At 48.6% G+C, this 19,513-nt stretch overlaps 1 protein-coding gene across 3 annotated transcripts; it reads right to left on the reverse strand.

The window, feature by feature from the left end:
* Nucleotides 1–251: 251 nt before the first annotated feature.
* On the reverse strand, nt 252–19,501 carry ZSWIM7 (zinc finger SWIM-type containing 7). Of its 3 annotated transcripts, none has more exons than XM_082201999.1 (6): nt 19,480–19,501; nt 15,527–15,631; nt 12,462–12,483; nt 8,554–8,656; nt 3,587–3,691; nt 252–2,104 (listed from the first exon to the last, which is right to left on the reverse strand). In XM_082201999.1, the coding sequence occupies exons 2-6, from the start codon at nt 15,600–15,602 to the stop codon at nt 1,988–1,990; spliced, it is 423 nt and encodes a 140-aa protein (XP_082058125.1). In that variant the 5' UTR covers nt 15,603–15,631; nt 19,480–19,501; the 3' UTR covers nt 252–1,987. The 3 variants fall into 3 exon arrangements, with proteins under 3 accessions (XP_082058125.1, XP_082058126.1, XP_082058127.1); XM_082202000.1 differs by lacking the exon at nt 19,480–19,501 and adding an exon at nt 11,898–11,998 and having other exon boundaries at nt 15,527–15,615; XM_082202001.1 differs by lacking the exons at nt 12,462–12,483; nt 15,527–15,631; nt 19,480–19,501 and adding an exon at nt 12,295–12,455.
* Nucleotides 19,502–19,513: the final 12 nt, after the last annotated feature.

Here is a 19,513-nt window from a genome sequence, read left to right on the forward strand (position 1 = left end):
CCTTTAATAAAGGAGAGTTGTTGAGGGCCAAAATCGACATCACTGTCAGTGTACTGTGTTTTAATTTGCCTGAAAACTTGAGCATGGTGCTTTTTGGGTTATATCTGATACCAAGAGAGAAAAGGCTGTCTAATCAGAGCTGTGAATGGAATGGGCAGCCTTGACAGGTAGTCACTTTTGCTGGAGGTAAATGTATGATGCTGTCATTTCCTCAGTGAGAAAAATCCGAACCCCTGTATGCATTACTACAGTTTGGGGGGGCGGGGGCTAATGCATTCAAGCACCCACCCACCCACCTCAAAAAAATCTCAAACCCAAACAAAACTTATATTTAACTATTCCTCTGGCTTCTGAGGTTTCATCAGATGTCACCTGTCACAGCCTTCCAACTATTTATTACTTTATTTAAATTTAGCTTTTTATTGCAGAGAGAAGTATTCCTGTACAGCTATTTCGTGGAATATCAGGGTGGGGTAAAGTGCTAAAAACACAAAATGCCATTTGAAAGATAAATGGATAACCATTAAGCTGAGTGGCTCATCAGAGTCAAAAAGGAAGAGCTGCAAAATGGCCGGTCGGCGCGAAAAGATATTCAAGAGCCGCCTGAGAGTCAAAAAGTGAGGGTGCCTGCCGTATCTCTGCTGGAAGCGTGTTCTGTGGTTTGGGACAGGCGACACTTGACCCCTGGCTTCTAAATGGCACCCTGCCTTTTCCCTGCAAGGAAACCCAGGGGGCACCCACTGTTGTCCTCTGAATTTTGTCCTCACAGCAACCCTGGGAGATCGGTTAGACATTTTGTCCGAGTGCCTGGCCCAAGATCACTTGGCGAGTTTCAGGGCTGAGTGCTGGTATTGGGACAGAACGTGCGGCTTCTCTCTCCTACGCAAATACTCAGAGCTCCACAGTCTGATTTAAGGTGAGGTAGGAGCTGGGCGAGAGAAAGAGGGAAGGATGGGGTGAAAAGGTTGCACTGGTAAGAGGGGAAAGGCTGTCTGCAAGCGATGAGTTTAGGTCAGAGTGATCTGCCTCTCCCATGGGCAGCCTTCTGGGAAAGGAAAGAAGAGAGGGAAAGAGAGAAAGAAAGGCGAAAGAGAGAGAGCGAGAGAAGGGGTGGCAAAGAGAAGAGGGAAAATAGGTGGCCTAGCTCACCTCTGGCATGCAGCCCCTGCCTGGAAAAACAACCACCTGTATCGGCTCTCTCTCTATATACATCACAGCAGCATTCTCTTCCCAGTAATAAGGACTAGAAACTTGAAACAAAGCTGATTGGTTCAGGAAGCTGAGCGCAGGGTGGAGTTCTACATTCAAATGTGCCCCCACAGAAGCTCAGCAGACACATTCAGCTTGGGAACGCAGAACCGGACTTACGTTTGGTGGCCCTGGGAGGATTTAAACCCTCCACACCCCACCAACACACATAAAAGCTTTCATTTTCCTGCATGCACATATACAAAAATTGTAATGTGACCCTAAAATAATCAGGTCTCTGCATGGAGCAATTACAAGGTGCAAGGTAGACGTCTGCCTGCTTCCTCCAGAAGCCAGACGGACAGCGAGAGCAGGGGGATATAATCTTTCATTGATCCCAGTTTGGGTTAAGGCCCTCGCCCCTTTCTTGAGACCCCGTGGCCCTTCGGACAATGTCAAATTCAAACCCCCAACATCACTGGCCATTGCTGGCAGCAAGGGCTGATGGGAGTTGGAGTCTAAGGACTTCCGGATTCCCTTCTCTCCAGAGGGAAGGCCTCTTCCAAACAGAGGCATCACTCCTGTGGAGCATTCACTGCTGCTTCTTAGAGCAGGTCTGCTTGGACCACAACGCCCAGCATCCCTCACCACCAGCCACTGCTAACTGCAAGGGCTGATGGGAGTTGGAGTCCAGCAGTGTCCAGACGGCCACACAGGCTCTCTGTTCCCTTACTGAATCTCGGAGGCTGTCCGTAGAGGAGCAGAAGAGGATTCTCTCTCGAAACCCAAGCTGAGGTCTTCATCTTTCTTCCTCCTCCTCTTGCAACAAGAGTCTGGTCAGCTGCTTGTCTGGGACAGTCAGCTCCTGGCAGGACCCGAGTGCCTGGCTGAGGTAGACGGCAAGAAGGTGCTTACACTGCAAGGGAGGAACGAGAACTGTTAGCAGCGCAGCCAAGTGCCCAGAGCAGAGACAGGATGCTTTCTAACGCAGGCTGAAAAACAAGCCTCTCTTTGCCGCTGGGAGTCTCAGGCCGGGGTGGGGGCACATCTGAAGAGACCCTGGCTGTTGGACCAGTCCCCCACCACCACCACCACAAGCCCATCTTGTCCAGGATCCTGTCCTCACAGGAGAGGAGCACAACAGCTCTCTTCCATGCATGGTTCTTCCCAGCGTACTGTTTCCAGCAGTGCACAGCCAGCATGGCTTGCAGCCTCTGATCTAGCAGTATTCTCTATGAGCTTGTCTAATCGTATCTTAAGGTAAAGGGACCCCTGACCATTAGGTCCAGTCATGGCCGACTCTGGGGTTGTGGCACTCATCTCGCTTTATTGGCCCAGGGAGCTGGCGTTTGTCCGCAGACAGCTTCCGGGGTCATGTGGCCAGCATGACTAAGCCGCTTCTGGTGAAACCAGAGCAGCGCACGGAAACACTGTTTACCTTCCCGCTGGAGTGGTACCTATTTATCTACTTGCACTTTGAGGTGCTTTCGAACTGGTAGGTTGGCAGGAGCAGGGTCCGAGCAATGGGAGCTCACCCCATCGAGGGGATTCGAACTGCTGACCTTCTGATCGGCAAGCCCTAGGCTCTGTGGTTTAACCCACAGCGCCACCTGTGTCCCCCTCTTAAATCGCCTCTTAAAGCCATCCAAATTGGTGGCTACTTGTGGCCACAAAGCCACAGTTTAACCCTGTGTTGTGTGAAGAAACTCTCTTGTCTGTCCTGAGTCTTCCAACATTCAGCTTCTCTGTATGAGGAACAGAGAAAAATGACACACTATCCCCTTTCTCGATGCCAGGCACAATTCTATCGACCTCTATCGTATCTCCTTGCCTTTCTTCCCCTAAACAAAAAAGGCCCAAACATTATGGCCTTTCCTCCACAGGAGAGTTGCTCCAATCCCTTGATCATCTCTGCTGCCCCTTCCTAGCTCTGCAATTTCCCTTTCTGAGGCGAGGTCTTCCCTAGGCCCCTTGCAACACAATCCCTTTTTCATAGGAGCTGCTAGGAGACTGAACCTGGCAGGCTTTGCATAGGAAAGCACAGACGCTGCCCACTGAGCCACGTTCCCTCTCTACTAGTCTTTTGAGCTCAATAATTCCTCCTTTGCAGAAGGAGCAATGAGAAAAAGGAAGCGACTCTCAATATGCTGTTGGGCGACAACTCCCTTCATCCAAGTGGCTGTACAATCCGGGGGCTGGTGATAGTTTTGGACTACAATTCCCATCATCCACAAAGCTGTGGCTGATGGGAGTTGTAGTCCGAAACAACTCAGAGAGCTCCGGGTTGGAGTGGGCTGCACGAGAGCTGCCTCACTGCTAGGATTCTCCACCCTGCTCTACCTGTCTTGCCATCGCAGAGCCTCTTGCCCTGACATTCCTCCTTGCCGGTCAGACTCACCACAAGACTGTCGCCCTTCCGGAGGACAGAAAACATGAAGGCCGGGCAAGAGCAAAAGTGGCAGGAGGCGTAACAAGTGTAGTGTTTGCCTGAGCTTCCAACCACCTGTGGGCAGAAGGAGGGAAAACATATTATTTGTAACACGCACAAAAGGAGAGCCGTATCTAACGTGGGTTATATGAAAGCCTGAAGGATTGAGGTGGGCTGGGGAGTTAGAAATAGGAGTCTGCGTCAGACCCAGGCTCAGATCCGCCACCCTTGACCCGTGAAGAAGAAGAGTTTAGATTTGATATCCCGCTTTATCACTACCCGAAGGAGTCTCAAAGCGGCTAACGTTCTCCTTTCCCTTCCTGCCCCACAACAAACACTCTGTGAGGTGAGTGGGGCTGAGAGACTTCAGAGAAGTGTGAGTGGCCCAAGGTCACCCAGCAGTTGCATGTGGAGGAGCGGGGAAGCGAACCCGGTTCACCAGATTACGAGACTACTGCTCTTAACCACTACACCACAGTGAAGACTTTGGGCCAGTCGCTTGCTCCCAGCCCAGCCCGCCTCACAGGGTCGTCGTGAAAACGGTCTCATTCGAGGGTACCCTCAGCTCCTGGAACATAACATCATCATCAACACAATTTTTTTTTATTTATACCCCAGTTTTACCCCTGACCGCTTACCAGCGGGAAGGTAAACGGCGTTCCGTGTGCTGCGCTGGCTCGCCAGATGCAGCTTTGTCACACTGGCCACGTGACCCGGAAGTGTCTCCGGACAGCGCTGGCCCCCGGCCTATAGATGTGAGATGGGCGCACAAACCCCAGAGTCTGACAAGACTGGCCCGTTCGGGCAGGGGTACCTTTACCTTTACCTTTACCTTTACCCCTGACAGGGACTCAAGGCAGCTTACAGATAAAAATAAAAACAGCTAAAAACATAAAAGATTTAAAACATGGGAAACCAGCAAGCAGGACCTGAGCACAAGAGTGGCTCTCCCCTCCTGCAGTTTCCAAGTTGATGGCCATCGCTGCCTCCAGTGGGAGGGAGTTCCGTAGTTTAACTCTGGGCTGCGTGAAGAAGTGCTTTCTTTTATCTGTCCTGAACCTTCCAAAATTCAGCTTTCCTGGACGTCCACATGTTCAAGCCTCTGGGTTGTTTTGGACTACAACACCCATCGGCCACAGCTTTGTGGATGATGGGAATTGTAGTCCAAAGGTTCTCTCTATCCACTCACCCTACGGAAGGAAGGGTGAGATATTGAATGCCATAATGAAAAAAAGAGAACCCACGGACAAACATGCTTCCCACTGCACCCAGTAGTATCCTTCCTCGGACGCCAACGGCACGAGTGAATTTTTAGAAAATCATTATTTTCAAAAGAAGTCTCCGGTAACGGAAACAAAAAAGAACGGATGTCTTGTGAAGCGGTTCTAACTGTTCGGAATTTGAAAGATCAAGTCTCTGGGGCCCGGAAAATGCTTCCAGGGTTTTTTTTGGGGGGTGGGGGGTGGAAAAAGGAAGATGCTAATATTTTCTTTTCTCCTCGTGTTCCTTTGAGGGGGTGGGAGGGTCTGCCAGTCTTCCCTGAGGCAGTCAGAGCATCCCATGGGGAGGCCTGTGTTAAGATGGCCTGGTTCCGGAGTGTCGGGGCGTCAGGCCTGAGGCGCCAATGTCCTGAGGTACCAAAGCGAGCCAGAGGAACATACTTCCGAGCCGAGCTGTCCTGAATTGACTCCAGATTGGGCACAATGTGAGGGTTCTCTCTCTCTCTCTCTCTCTCTCTCTCTCTCTCTCTCTCTCTCTTTTGGGGGGGGGGGATTGCTATTCAGCCCCACCAAAGTGCCTGAGGAAAAGGCTGGCGTGTGACCAACAGACGCATCCGCTCCAGTTCTGCTGCGGGTCCACCTCGCACGTAGGGTTAGGAGCCGCTGCGGCAGAGGAAGAGAGCGCTGAGCCGCCTACTCATCCAAGCCGGGGGCGGACAGAGAAGGGATGCAAAACTGGCATGTGACCAACAGACACAACCGCTCCAGCTCCGGGTGTCATCCGTCACGCAGTTAATCTGGCTCCTGTTTTGGTCCAAGGGCTCGGGAGGAGCCCCAGACGATATTTCAGCCTGGCAGGCCTAATCCACTTATTTACTGCTCTGGGGGCAGGCTGCCACAGAAATAATAGGTAATTGAGATGAAAGTTATCTTTTCCTTTAAAAATTAAAAAAAAAAAGGACGTGAATTAGCAGGAGCAAACAAACAGATCAGAGAAGCTGAAGGGGGTGGGGACTGGAAGATGAAGCAACTTCTCTCCAGCAAAGACAGACGCAAACACCCAGTTATCTCACACTGCAACCCATCAACAGCTATGGTTGCCCATTACCACAGAGGGCATAGAAGAGCCCAGGTGTCTTGTAAGACCAGAAACCCATGGGCCCCCCAAGGAAGCAAAATGGTGGAAGAACCAGACAGAGAAAAGAAAGGGCTTCAGCAGGACACAGCGCAGAGCGGCCAACTGCAGAACTCTCTCCCGCAGGAGGCAGTGACGGCCGTCAACATGTAATAATAATAATAATAATAATAATAATAATAATAATAATAATAAATTTTATTTATACTCCGCCCTCCCCGGCCAGAGCTGGGCTCAGGGCGGCTAACACCAATAAAATCACAGTAAAAACATAATGGGGAGGGGGAACCAATTTAAAATGCAATTTAAAATGCAGCCTCATTTTAAAAGTAGCCGATAGATCCAGACCATAAGGGGAGGGAAACATAAGGGTCAGACTGAGTCCAAACCAAAGGCCAGGCGGAACAGCTCCATCTTGCAGGCCCTGCGGAAAGATGTCAAGTCCCACAGGGCCCTAGTCTCTTGTGACAGAGTGTTCCACCACATCGGGGCCAGTACTGAAAAGGCCCTGGCCCTAGTTGAGACCAATCTAACCACCTTGCGACCTGGGACCTCCAAAATGTTGTCATTTGTGGACCTTAAGGTCCTCCGCGGGGCATATGTATGGCTTTTTATGAGAGGATTAGACAAATTCATGAGGGGAAGGCGATCAATGGCTGTGCTAGTCATGGTGGCGATGTGGGGAATTAGGACCTAGGAGAGGGCCTTGTCTGCAGCAGCCCCAGATTCTTCAAACTCCCTCCCCAGAGAGCTGCGTCTGGCATCTAACACACAGCTTCTGCCATGGGGCTGAAGACCCAACTCTCTACTTGGCCTTTGAGAGCTAAGATACCTCCCACAATTTTCCATTCATTTATGTCACGGCCAATGTGACGCAAAATACTTCTAAATGATGGACAGTTTTTCATCACTGAACCAGGGAGAAGAGTCGGTGGAAGAAGATTGGAAGAAATTTAAATACTATTTACAGAAATATTGCAAAATTAATGAATGTTAGAATGATGTTGGATTGAAGTTAAGTGGTTTTTAGCAGCAATGTTAAAAGGAATATGTAAAAATGGATTGTCAACAGGTGATAATTTAAAGTTATTATATTTTAAGATAAGAGATTAAGATAAAATCAAAGAGGGAAAGGATTTGCTGAACTAACTAATTTGAACTGGAATACAAAAAGGGAGGTGTGAGGAGGTCGGGGAAACAAGCAAATGAAAGATAAGACATGGAAAGAGTAATCTGTTTTTTAATTGTTTTTATCTTGTATTTTCATTTTTTATTTTTTTCCTTTATTTCTTCTTTCTCTTTTTGCTTATTTTTGTAATATGTTGAAATTTTAATAAATATCTTTTTTTAAAAAGTTTTTCATCACTGTACTGAGTGCTCACCCGAATGCCTTATTTTTTAGTGGGGTATTTTGTTGACCTTTCTTTGTATTTATTATTTTACTATGTTTTGTTTTAGTTCCTGAATGTTAAATCCCACCCCACCCCTTTTTAAAGAGCTAAGATACTTTGTTTTGTGGGGCCCATCTCTCAGCTGAATTTATACTGTTTGGTTCCATTTGGGATGCTTCTTATGTATTTAAACAATAGTAATTATTCAATCTGCTTTTTCACAACTGCGTTTCCTGGGACATCATGCATAAGGAATCTTTTAAGCCAGGGGCCAGCAAACTTTTTCAGCAGGGGGCTGGTCCACTGTCCCTCAGACCTTGTGGGGGGTCGGACTATTTTTTTTTTTTGGGGGGGGGAGAACGAATTCCTATGCCCCACAAAAAACCCAGAGAGGCATTTTAAATAAAAGGACACATTTTACTCATGTAAAAACACGCTGATTCCAGGACCGTCGGCAGGCCGGATTTAGAAGGCAATTGGGCTGGATCCTGCCCCCGGGCCTTCGTTTGCCTACCCATGTTTTAAGTGAACAGGGAGCGAAGGAGCTGTCCGGCTGTGGTTCTTCAGAGGCCTGAGGCTGCTTTCTAGAAGGAAGCAGCAGCCGACAGCTCATCTTGGCTTACTTGACCGGGAGGGACCCTGTCTGCCGGTTTAAGAAGTGAGCTTTTCAATTATTATTTCTTCCCTAAGACACCAGAGACGGCGGCTGTCTTTGAACACAGACGGTTCGCTGGGCAGACTCCGGGTGTATTAACTGCGAGATCTCCCCCACCCTGACTGTCGCTCCTTCCTGGTTCCTCATCGTCCTTCTTACAACATTGCCCCGGGATCCTGTTATCAACTGATGCGGACGTTTTAATCCAGCCAGGGCTGACGGGAGCTGTGACCCAGAACATGTGGAGGGCACCAGGTTGGCAAAGGCACCCTTGCCTCTTATCAGAAGGAGCAAAGGAAGCTGCCTTAAGCAGAGGCCACCTAGCATAGTATTGCCAGACATACCCAGAGATTCTGGGGACTGAAGCTGGGAGACCTTCTGCATGCAAAGCAATGCTTCTGTCACTGAGGCCTCCTAACGCTTGCTAAGGGGGATATTTCAGTGCCACCAGGGTTTCAGGAAGCCAGTGCCCACGCCAGCCTCAGCCCACATTGCACACCCGCTGCCGGCAAGACAAGACCTTTGGGGGGTCGTACCTGGTAGACCTGCCTTCCGCTGGGAGATGTGATCCGTGTGACTGACTGGCGCTCCACCAAGTCCAGAGCAGGGACGGCAGAAGCCCCAAAGATGAACTTCAGCCTGGGAAGAAGGAAAAGGTGCCGGGTTAAGCTTCTAACCGCCGAGTTCTGCCCCCGCTGCCCAAATGCTCTGGGGCGGTGTTTACACTATACAGTGGTGCCCCGCAAGACGAACGCCTCGGAAGACGAAAAACTCGCTAGGCAAAGGAGTTTTTCGTTTTCTTAGCCACTTCGCAAGACGCATTTCCCTATGGGCTTGCTTCGCAAAACGAAGAGCTGTCCCCAGACCTCTTTTGAAGCAAGGGGCGGCAGGGAGAAGATCGCTTCTCCCCGTTCCCTGCCCTGCAATCTCCGGGGACAGAGGGGAAGGCGCGCGCACCTTCCCCTCTCTCCCCGGACCCCTTTTGAACCAAGGGGCAGCAACGGGGAGAAGCGATTCTCCCCGCTGCCCCTTCCCTTGCTTTAAAACAGGTCCGGGGACAGAGGGGAAGGCGTGCGCGCGCCTTCCCCTCTGTCCCCGGAGATTGCGGGGCAGGCAACGGGGAGAAGCAATCTTCTCCCCGCCGCCCCTTGCTTTAAACAGGTCCGGGGACAGCGGGGAAGACGCGCTGTGTCTTCGTTTTGCGCGCGGCGCTTCCCCTCTGTCCCCGGACGGTCTCCATAGGAACGCATTGATTGATTTTCAATGCATTCCTATGGGAAACCGTGCTTCGCAAGACGAAAAACTCGCAAGAAGAAAAAACTTGCAGAACGAATTAATTTCGTCTTGCGAGGCCCCACTGTAAAGCTAAATGGGTTTGAAACCGAGAGGTCCTGTTTGAGGTTTAATCCTCTTGGATATTTAAATCAGAGAATCCTAGGACTGTGGAGTTGGAAGGGACCCCGAGGGTCATCTAGTCCAACCCCCGCAGTGCAGGAATCTTTTGTCCAATGTGGGGCTCAAACCCAGGACCCTGAGATTAAGAGGCTCATGCTCTTACCAACTGAGCTATCCAGCTTTTTTTTTTTTACATTTCACCCTTCCCCACAATACGTGGCTGAGAGAAAGGAACTGGCCCAAAGTCACCCAGGAGGGATTCGAACCCAGCTCCCTTTAGTCCTGCTCAGATACATGGGGCACCTGCACGCCGCCAGATGTTGCTGGACTGCAACTGCCATCACCCCTAAGAGGAGCTGGGAGTCCAGCTAAAGCGTCATGAAGCCACCAGTTCCTCAGCCTGGCTCCAACCACTGCACCACACTGCCCAGCCAAACTGGCATGCAGTTTTAAACACCTGTTGGATTTCAAGACACCTTATTACTGATGTTTAGGGTTTTGGCCAGAGTAGTGCTAAGTAATTCATCCCATCTGCGTCAGGACTAATGCTCCCCTTCACTCCATGCCCTAAACCTGTTCCAGGGGTTCCCTCAACCTTCCAGAGCAGGTATTGGGGGGGCACAGGATGCATAGGGGGAGGGGGAAATTCCACTGTGCAAGTGTAAATCCTTGTACCTGTGGAACAGGTTGATTGGATATCATCCCCGAGCCGCAATCCTAAACGTACGTGAGCCCCGCTGAATTCAGATGTTCTCCTGTCTGATTTTTGTGAGTAGGCTTTGTGCTGTTAATACATTACTGAGAAGAACCCCAACAGCAATCTATTAACACAGCCAAATTTCCTGGTCGCCTGTGGCGAGCGATGACGGGGAAGGGAAACTTGCAAAGAAAGGGTGGTGTGGTTTTCCTCCGAACCGACAAATCCTTTTACACAGTGCGGCTGTCAAATGAAGTTTGCGGGTTTGGGGACTCTGGCAGAAATCATTTCGCGGGGATGAGCAAACACCTGCCAAACCGAGGAACAACATCCCTGCAAATCCCGAGAGCGCGATGCGATGATTTAATGCCCTCCCCAAGAAGCCTTAATCCAGTGATGACACAGTTACCACACACGACCAACGTCAGGAGAGGCTGTGTGATTAGGAGGAGGACGTAACCCACTGTCCGACAGACTAGGGAGATTTTAGCTGTTATTTTAGGCGAGGACATCCTCTCGGCTTGGGCTCTGGGGGCATGAGGATGTGATGTACCAAAGGCGGCTTGGTGTACAACGTGGAGTTTTGCCTTGATGCCGTACCGACTGCAGTTGCAAACTTTTAAAACGAAAGGAGGTGGCTTTCGGCCGAAGGGCCCAGTTTGAAAACAGTATCAGAAAGACGGGCTTTCTATTCTGGGAAGAGCAGATCTAATTCCGCCTGCGAGCCCGGGACAGAACTCAAGGGATTTTAAAGGCTGCACAGAACAGTTGACCCTAATCTCTACGTCACGGAACGGCTGGCAGATGGACTTGCACTTAATGCCGTGAATCGGAGAGTCAGAAATGCAAGCATATATGAAAGAGCGCAGCCGGGTGCAGGATCAGGACTTGGAAAGAGAGGGTGGTCAAGGATCTCTGGAGGCCCACAAGGCTGTCTGTTTCCAAACTCAGAATCCAAGCCCCTTTTATAAATGCCATTCCTTTAAAAAAAGAAAAAAGTTGTTCTGTCTTTGCACGAGCAGGAAGCTGGTGACAACTCAAGAATGGAACAGCTGGCGGAAGAAAATCCAGAGGGAAGAATGGGGAAGAGAGAGCAGAAACAGCCCAAATAAGTGATGGAGGTTCTCTTTTTCATGGAACATCACTCTCCTCTCTCAAAATTATTACCGAGCTGATTCCTCCCATTTCCTTAACCTTTCCCTTTCCAGACTAAGTCCTTCTTTTGAAGCCTTAAAGGAGAAAACGGCTCACATATTTTCAGCGGGTGTTTCTCTAATGAGGGCTAGAAACTTATTTATTACTGTTGTTTCAGAAACGGCTAGCAACCCATGTGGACGAGGCAAAAAACTGTGGGGTGTTGAAAGCCAGTGTGGTATAGCGGTTAAAAGTGTACCTAGAAAACTGGGGTTGAAATCTCAGATTGGCTGTGAAGCTCTCACTGGGCGAACATGGGCCAGTCACAGCCTCTCTGCCTAGCCTACCTCAAAAGGTTGTTGTGAGGATAAAACAGTAGGTAGGAGAAACACAGAACACCAGCTCGCTCTCCTTGGAGGGACATAAATGGAATTAGGTAAACAAACCAAGACAATAAGATGCACTCAAGTGCGAAAACTCGTATAGTGGTGTCAGAGATCCCTAGCATAACCCACCAGCTTTGCCCAAAACCCTGCTCCACCTCCTAACCCTGAACTTTGCCAGCTGGTAAGAACAACTGCTTAATATCTGGTGCCCGAGTTTGATTTATTCCACTTCCCTCGTGTGTCGTGTTCTTTCATATTGTAAACCTACAGGCAGGGACTGTTTGAACTGATTGCTTGTAAGTCACCAGGATCCTTTTTTGGCTGACGTACGGGGTACAAATGCTGTATATGTGGGGAGAGCATAACCTCCTAGGGAAATAACATTGTTCAACATTAGTTGCAAGGAGCACTCGGAACTAGGGATAGGTCAATTTCGATTTCTCTGCTTCTCCCCCCGACTCAGTTCAGTTCTATCCATTTCTGCAAGAGTCTGCAATTGTTGTTTTTTTTTAAAGAAAATTCAACAGCATATTGATGTGAGTTTATCCTGATTATCCTGATACAAACATTTTCGCGAGCAATGTCCCCTATTGCAATGCATTTATATATTTTATTTTAAAATTCTTATTTGCAATGTTTCGTTTACCCTTGTAAACAAAACCTACCATTGCAACATCTCAGATCTTGCATTTTGTATATGATTTTCATGGATGCATGTCATTTTATGCAAGCTCCCTTCTGTATACATTATTTTGCTGTGTGAACGTTAAGTATTTTTAACTGTTTACATTATGTTAGGGCCACAAACGAAAGCCCCTTAGCAACTACTCACGCCAGGAGGAGGTCATCAGGAACTGGAAAAAAGAAGGAGAAAAAGCAACGTTAATTTTGGCCCACAGCAAGGTACTGGGAAGGGCACAGAATGTCAATTAGGAGCTCTTATAAAATCTCTGCGCAGATCTGCAAATGCTTCTGGCTGGTTGTTTAACAACAGCCACAGCAATGAAGTTTTACCCACCTTCCTAAATCAAGGCTGCTAAAATGAATAAGGCTGGAGTAGCCGGAGGGGAACCAGGAGTGGATTTTGGTGCAAAAAAACCCACAGGCAAGCTCAGTTTACATTACTGAAAACTACGTCGGGATCCCTGATGAGATATTTAATTTATAACTGGTTTTTGTACTTGTCCATACAGGTCCTCCCAATGCTTGCGCTTGCTTTCCCCTCATCCCTCCGGTTCCTTTTTCCTCTTGTGCCACACATTTTTAGATCGGGGGAGTAGAACCTCTGGCCCACGGGAAGGAGCCAGAAGGAAGAGTCCCAATTTGGCCCATGAGGCTGTTCCCAATAAACTGCGCCCACCTGCCCCATTCATTGCTTTTCTGGAGCACGCCTTGCTCCAGGCAGCACAAAGCTGTTTGCATTCTACTCCACTTCAGCAGAGGTTTCCGTGCAAACCATATTGCGCTCCCGGAGCAAGGCAAACCATTGGGGGTGGCAGGCACCACTAGTCCTAGCAGGAATGGGGTTTGGGTTTCAGCCCAAGCCCAAATATAAACGTCATTATACAGGCTCTCTGGCTCGGCAGGCACCACGGAGGATTAAGAGAAACTCTAGATATTGGGGGTGGGGAATCGTTCTGTGTGGGTTATTGAAATAGCTCCCTAATCTGCCATGCAGAGGACAATAATACTTCCACGCCTGTCTCGACAACCAGCCAAGGCTGAGGGGGGAGCGGGGAGGATTCTGGCTCAAGCCTGATCTGCGCCGCTGCTTAGAATATCCGCATGGTTGGCAGGGCTGTGGCACTCTCTGCTGGCGAGGAGGGGTGGGAGAGGCGATGGCAACCCACAAACGGAAGCTCCATCCAGATAAGACAGAGGCACTGCGAGACCAGAGGGAGGGGAGGTTGCCTGCTCTTGATGGGGCTACACCAGGGGTGGGCAACCTAAGGCCCATGGGCCAGAAGCAGACCACGAAGGCGGTTTAACCGGCCCATGAGCCACCCCCGAATTGAGCCACCTGACTGGTGAGTCCCTGTGTGCTGCGCTAAACTGGCACAGTGCGGTAGCTCTCTTCCACGGCTCTGGAAATTGCTTCTGTGCATGCCCAGATGCCGGATATCACATCTGGGCATGTCCGCTGTGCCAGAAATGGCTTCTGCATAGGTGTGATTTTCGGCATCTGGGCATGCACAGAAGCAATTTATGGTGCCGCAGACATGCGCAGATGTGATATTTGGCGTCGCATTGCACCGGTCCAGCCCACGGAGGATCTCCGCGGGAGTGATCTGGCCCATGCCCAGTAAGCCTTGCCAACCCCTGGGCTACACTCTGAAGGAGTGGGTATGTTGCTTGGGGGTAATTCTGGGTCCTTTGCTATTGTTTGAGGCTCCATGGCGTGGAGCGTCTCCCAGCAGCTTCAGCTGGCACCCCTATTTGGACAGGGACAGCCTAACCTCTGTTGCCTAAGCTCTGGTAACCTCTAGGCTAGATGACTGCAATGCATTAAGCATACGGCTGCCTCTGAAGACGGTTCGGAAACTTCAGCTGGTGCAGAATTCAGCAATGGGGCAAGACGGTTTGAGCATATTACACTGCTACTGGCCTGACTGCTGTGGCTGCCATTTGATTTCTGGGCCCAATTCAAAGTGCTGGTTTTGACCTATAAAGCTTTAAATGGCTCAGGACTACAATGCCTCAAGGACCTCCTCTACCCATATGAACAGCCCCAGACCAGGAGATCATCTTCTGAGGCCCTTCTTCACGTGCATCCTCCTCCACGAGACGTCTGGAGGGTGGAGACACGAGAACAGGGCCTTTTCTGTGGTGGCTCCCCGTTTGTGGAATGCTCTCCCCAGGGAGGCTCACCTGGTGCCTTCATTATACACCTTTAGGTGACAGGCAAAAACATTCTTCTTCAACCAGGTCTTGGGCTGATTAACATCCTAAATCCTTCTCAATGTGTTAGTGGGAAGAGGGGGCAATTGGTTTGTTTTGTTCTTGTTCTTATTTTTATTTTGTGTTTTTCAGATGAAGGGTGGTATACAAATAATAATAATAATAATAATTTATTATTTGTACCCCACCCATCTGGCTGGGTCTCCCCAGCCACTTTGGGCAGTTTCCAACAAAGATTAAAAATACATTAAAAACTTCCCTGAACAGGGCTGCCTTCAGATGTCTTCTAAATGTCAGGTAGTTGTTTTTCTCTTTGACATCTGGTGGGAGGGTGTTCCACAGGGCGGGTGCCACCACCGAGAAGGCCCTCTGCCTGGTTGCCTGTAACTTGGCTTCTCGCAGTGAGGGAACCACCAGAAGGCCCTCAGCGCTGGACCTCAGTGTCCGGGCAGAACGATGGGGGTGGAGACGCTCCTTCAGGTCTACTGGGCCAAGGCCGTTTAGGGCTTTAAAGGTCAACACCAACACTTTGAATTGTGCTCAGAAGCGTACTGGGAGCCAATGGTATACAAATACAAATAATAACAATAACAACAACAATAATAATAAGTTTTGCCTGGAGGAGAGAAGACTGAGAGGTGACATGAGAGCCATCTTCAAATATCTGAAGGGCTGTCACGTGGAATATGCATCCATCTTGTTTTCTTTCGCTCCAGAGGGTAGGACCCGAACCAATGAATTCAAAGGACAAGAAAATAGATTCTGAGTAAACATCAGGGGGAACTTTCTGACAGTAAGAGCCAATTAAGAGTAGAACGGACCACTACCTGGAAAGCTGGTGAACTCTCCTTCTTTAGAGGCTTTTAAGCAGAGGTTGGATAGCCATCTGTCAGGGATTCTTTAGCTGTGATTCCAGCATTGCAGCGGTTGGACTAGATGTCCCTGGGGAGTCCCTTCGAACTCTATAATTCTATGATGCAAATACCTTCCTCCACCTACCGTGAGATGTCTCGCAAAAAGCCTTTTCTATCTCTCTCAACAGTTCTTCCGCTAAGGCTGGCAGAGTGGCACCCATCAGGAGAATGTATGGGCGGGCAGTTTTTTCTCTGGGTGGAAAAACAAACACACACACAAGGTTGTTATTAAAGGATAACAAAGCGAGTTTCATTTCCCAGAAGAGGGGAGGGCAGGGGAGAGAGAGAGAGAGGGCCCTATTTATTTATCCTTAATAAATCTCCTGTTTCGTTTATTTTTCATTAAAAACGAAGGCCTCTCAGATAACTTCATAATGCCGGGGGAATTTGAAACCCCACAAACATTGACTAAGCATCACCTTCTACTTCGGAGCCTCTACGACCCGAAGGGTAAAAAATAAGCTAAAATAAATAAAATAGCATAAGGTATTCCTCCATCCCGAATGTGAGGATCCATGGATCAGCTCTGCCCGCACATTGGATCGGCTAGGATGAAAGAGGTCAAGTCATAAGATGATACAACCCCAACCATTTTGGGACTTCCAGGAGCTGGCTTGCAAGGGCTGCTTGCAAAATCTGGAGGGCCGCTCTCTCTTCCCCCACTTCCAAAGCCCCCCTCAAGTGTCTGGGGGTGGAGAGGTGCCATTCAAGACAGGATGGAAAGGGAAGAGAGTGAACTGGGATGTATCTGAAGGTAGCCAAGGAAGAGATAACGTCAGTGTAATTTTGTCAAGCTTCTGTTAAAAGAAAAGGTGGGAGGGGGAGAGAAGAGACAATTTCCTCCTGCCCCAGAGATCGCTCTTGCTTATTTAAATGCATTGCATGTTTGGCAAAGAGAGAGCTATAATTCTGGCAGGAGGGAAGGTTGGAGATCCTGGGATTCTGACCTCTAGGGATATAAATATTTGAGATGAACAGACAGAGGTCTGGCGCAAGGCTCCCCCCACCCGCTCTTCCTCGCTGGTCAGCTAAAGACAGATGGAGCCCGAAGTGGAGACAGAGGTAATATCCTTGAAAGCCGCAAAACGTGCCAAAATCTGGAATGATCCCATCCTGTGTGTGTGCATGGAGCAAAGGGATGGACATTTAGAGGGTGCAGGCAAAGCAGCAGCAGCAACAACAACAACAATCCAGCCGTTTCACCTCAGATTTCTCTGGGAAAGGTTTTGGAACAGTTGTGCTCTCTGCCTTATAGCAACATGCATGTTTGGAGATATGCAGCAAATGACACCTGTTAACATATAAATTTTATCTTAAGATATTATATACCTGTTCCAAAAAATGATGAAACAACAAAAAATGATAACATTAATAAAATAGTACTAGCAAGTAATAGGAATAGCCACAGAGTCTAAAGTTAATTACACAACTACAAAGTGTTAAATCAGAGAATAACTATCTATCATTTGCCATTATAAAAACTTGGGGTATTAACATCATGAAATAATATGGGTGATACTTAACTAAGTCATACTCAAAGTAGGCCCATTAAAATACATGGATTTAAGTCGGAGCGTGGCAAACATTCAATACCACCTGATATCTGCAGCTTTAAAGTAGCACTACTTGCAACTTAGCTGTTGAGTTTACTATCATCTGTACAAATTATCATACTGTGCTAGTGCAAAATTTGGTATTTTCAATTCATTCATCAGCACATACTCAAAACTCCAATTTTATTTTATTTTTCTGTTTCTTTGTCTCAGTTCTATAATGGAAGTCTACACTGGGAACTCGCTCTCTTTTTTCAATGAGTTTTAAAAAAATGAAACAGTCAAATTTCTAGTCTTTATGGCTTTAAGGTAAAGGGACCCCTGACTGTTAGGTCCAGTCGCAAACAGCTCTGAGGTTGTGGCGCTCATCTTGCTTTACTGGCTGAGGGAGCCGACATTTGTCCGCAGACAGCTTCCAGGTCATGTGGCCAGCATGGCGAACCAGAGTAGCACGCAGAAACACTGTTCACCTTCCCGCCGGAGCGGTACCTATTTATCTACTTGCACTTTGACATGCTTTCAAACTGCTAGGTTGGCAGGAGCAGGGACCGAACAACGGGAGCTCACCCTGTCGCGGGGATTCAAACTGCCGACCTTCTGATCGGCAGGTCCTAGGCTCTGTGGTTTAACCCACAGCGCCACTTGCGTCCCTTATGGCTTTAGACATAAGCTAAAAAAACAACTGGACCTGACAGGTTCCGTAAGAGGGACTACTGGTTTGTTTTTGCTTTTTTATGTATTTTGTGTCCTCGTTTTGTATTTTTGTGCTGTAAACCACCCTGTGATCTTCAGATGCAGGGTGGTATACAAATGTGATCAATCAATCAATCAAATAAATAAGGTCAAGAGAGGCTTATGCAATCCTACCCAAGTCTGCTCAGAAGTAAGTCCCATTAAAATCAATGGGGGGCTCACTCTTGGATAAGTAGGGTTGCATTTGCAAGCTCAAGTGGTTTAACTTTTTTGTGAGTCACAGCGCTCCAAATCTTTGCACCCAGCACAGCTTTGTTGTTGGCATCTGTCTGTCTTGAGAGAGTTAACCTTCGGGGTGAAGAGACCTCTCTGGGGCGCAAGCCTGGGCGGTGCGCCTGGAAATCCCAGGCTGCTTAGATGGCAAGACCCCCCCTCTTGGCTTCACTGATGTGGTCCAAAGAAAAAGAGAGCAAGGCATTGGGCACCAGCTTGGCTGCCGGAGTTGTGAGAAGGAGGCATACAAGGCGCCACCCAACCGCCTTAGGGACTTCACTCCGAATTTGTGTAGGGTTTACTCCTGGGCCTTGTCTTCTCCTGAAGGCATCCCGCCAGGCAGTGGAGCTTTAGGATCAGAGTTTTCGTTCTCCTAGGTGGGTGCCATTCCCTGGTGGAAAAGCCCTGTCTGCCTCTCACTTCCCTCTACAGCACGTGCAGAAAACGCTTTATTGAGTGTTGGACCCACTCTTGGTAAAGGCTGTTCTCCAACTGGAGCACTCGCAGGCTAGTGTTTCCCAGTTGTCGGTGTTTATACTACATTTTTAAAGATTTGCCTTTGTCTTTAAACCTCTTTTGTTGACCACCAGCATTATGCTTTCCATTTTTAAGTTTGGAATAGAGTAGTTGCTTTGGAAGACGATCATCAGGCATCCGCACAGCATGACCAGTCCAACGAAGATGATGTTGAGGAATCATTGCTTCAACACTGGTGATCGTTGCTTCTTCCAGTACACTGGTATTAGTTTGTCTGTCTTCCCAAGTGATGTGCAATATTTTTCGGAGAGACCGTTGATGGAATCTTTCGAGGAGTTGAAGATGGCACACACATATATGTCATATATTTCCTTATTCTCTTATTATCTTTTTAAGAATATGTTGGAAATTTAACAACAAGGTTGCCTGTGTGCATCAAATTTAGGTGTTTTTTTTTTAAAGGAAGCTGCTGATAACCCTGATTCTTTCAGAAACTGGATACTATGAGATTTAAGTATAAAAACAGAGAGATGGCGCTAGTGAGTTTAGGACAGAACCCCACACCGTTGCCTGGCAACGGAGACATTTCCCCCCTCCGAGCAGGGGCAAAAAGCGCATGCGCCGCCGCGCCGCTCAGAGAAGCCAAGCTCAGTCACGCGGCGCCAGATTCCCCGGCAAGAGTTACTACGCGGGAAAATCAAAAGCGCGCGCGGCATCAAGGCAAGACACGTGGCCTTTAAAAGCCAATCAGCAAGCGAGAAGAGTTCCACAGACTCTGCGAAAGGTAGAGGGGAGCCTAGAAAGAGGAGAAGCGGAATGGAGAGCGAAGACAATTGGATGGAGAAGAAACTTCTCGATACGGCTCCTTCCCCTTCCAGCCCCAGAAGCTGAAATCAGACTTATGAAATTTAGCTGACTTGGATAGATTTTCCCTGTCAGGGAGCTGAAGGGGGGAAGCTCTAAACTCACCCCGGAAGCATACCTCTTTACTCAAATACGTCTATAAACAAGACCGGAAATGACGTTGAGAAACCCTTATCACGTCCCTGGGCAGCGACGACGTCAAGGTCACCCTC

Source organism: Podarcis vaucheri, assembly GCF_965113315.1.
Source record: "Podarcis vaucheri genome assembly, chromosome: 15".
Classification (NCBI taxonomy): domain Eukaryota; kingdom Metazoa; phylum Chordata; class Lepidosauria; order Squamata; family Lacertidae; genus Podarcis; species Podarcis vaucheri.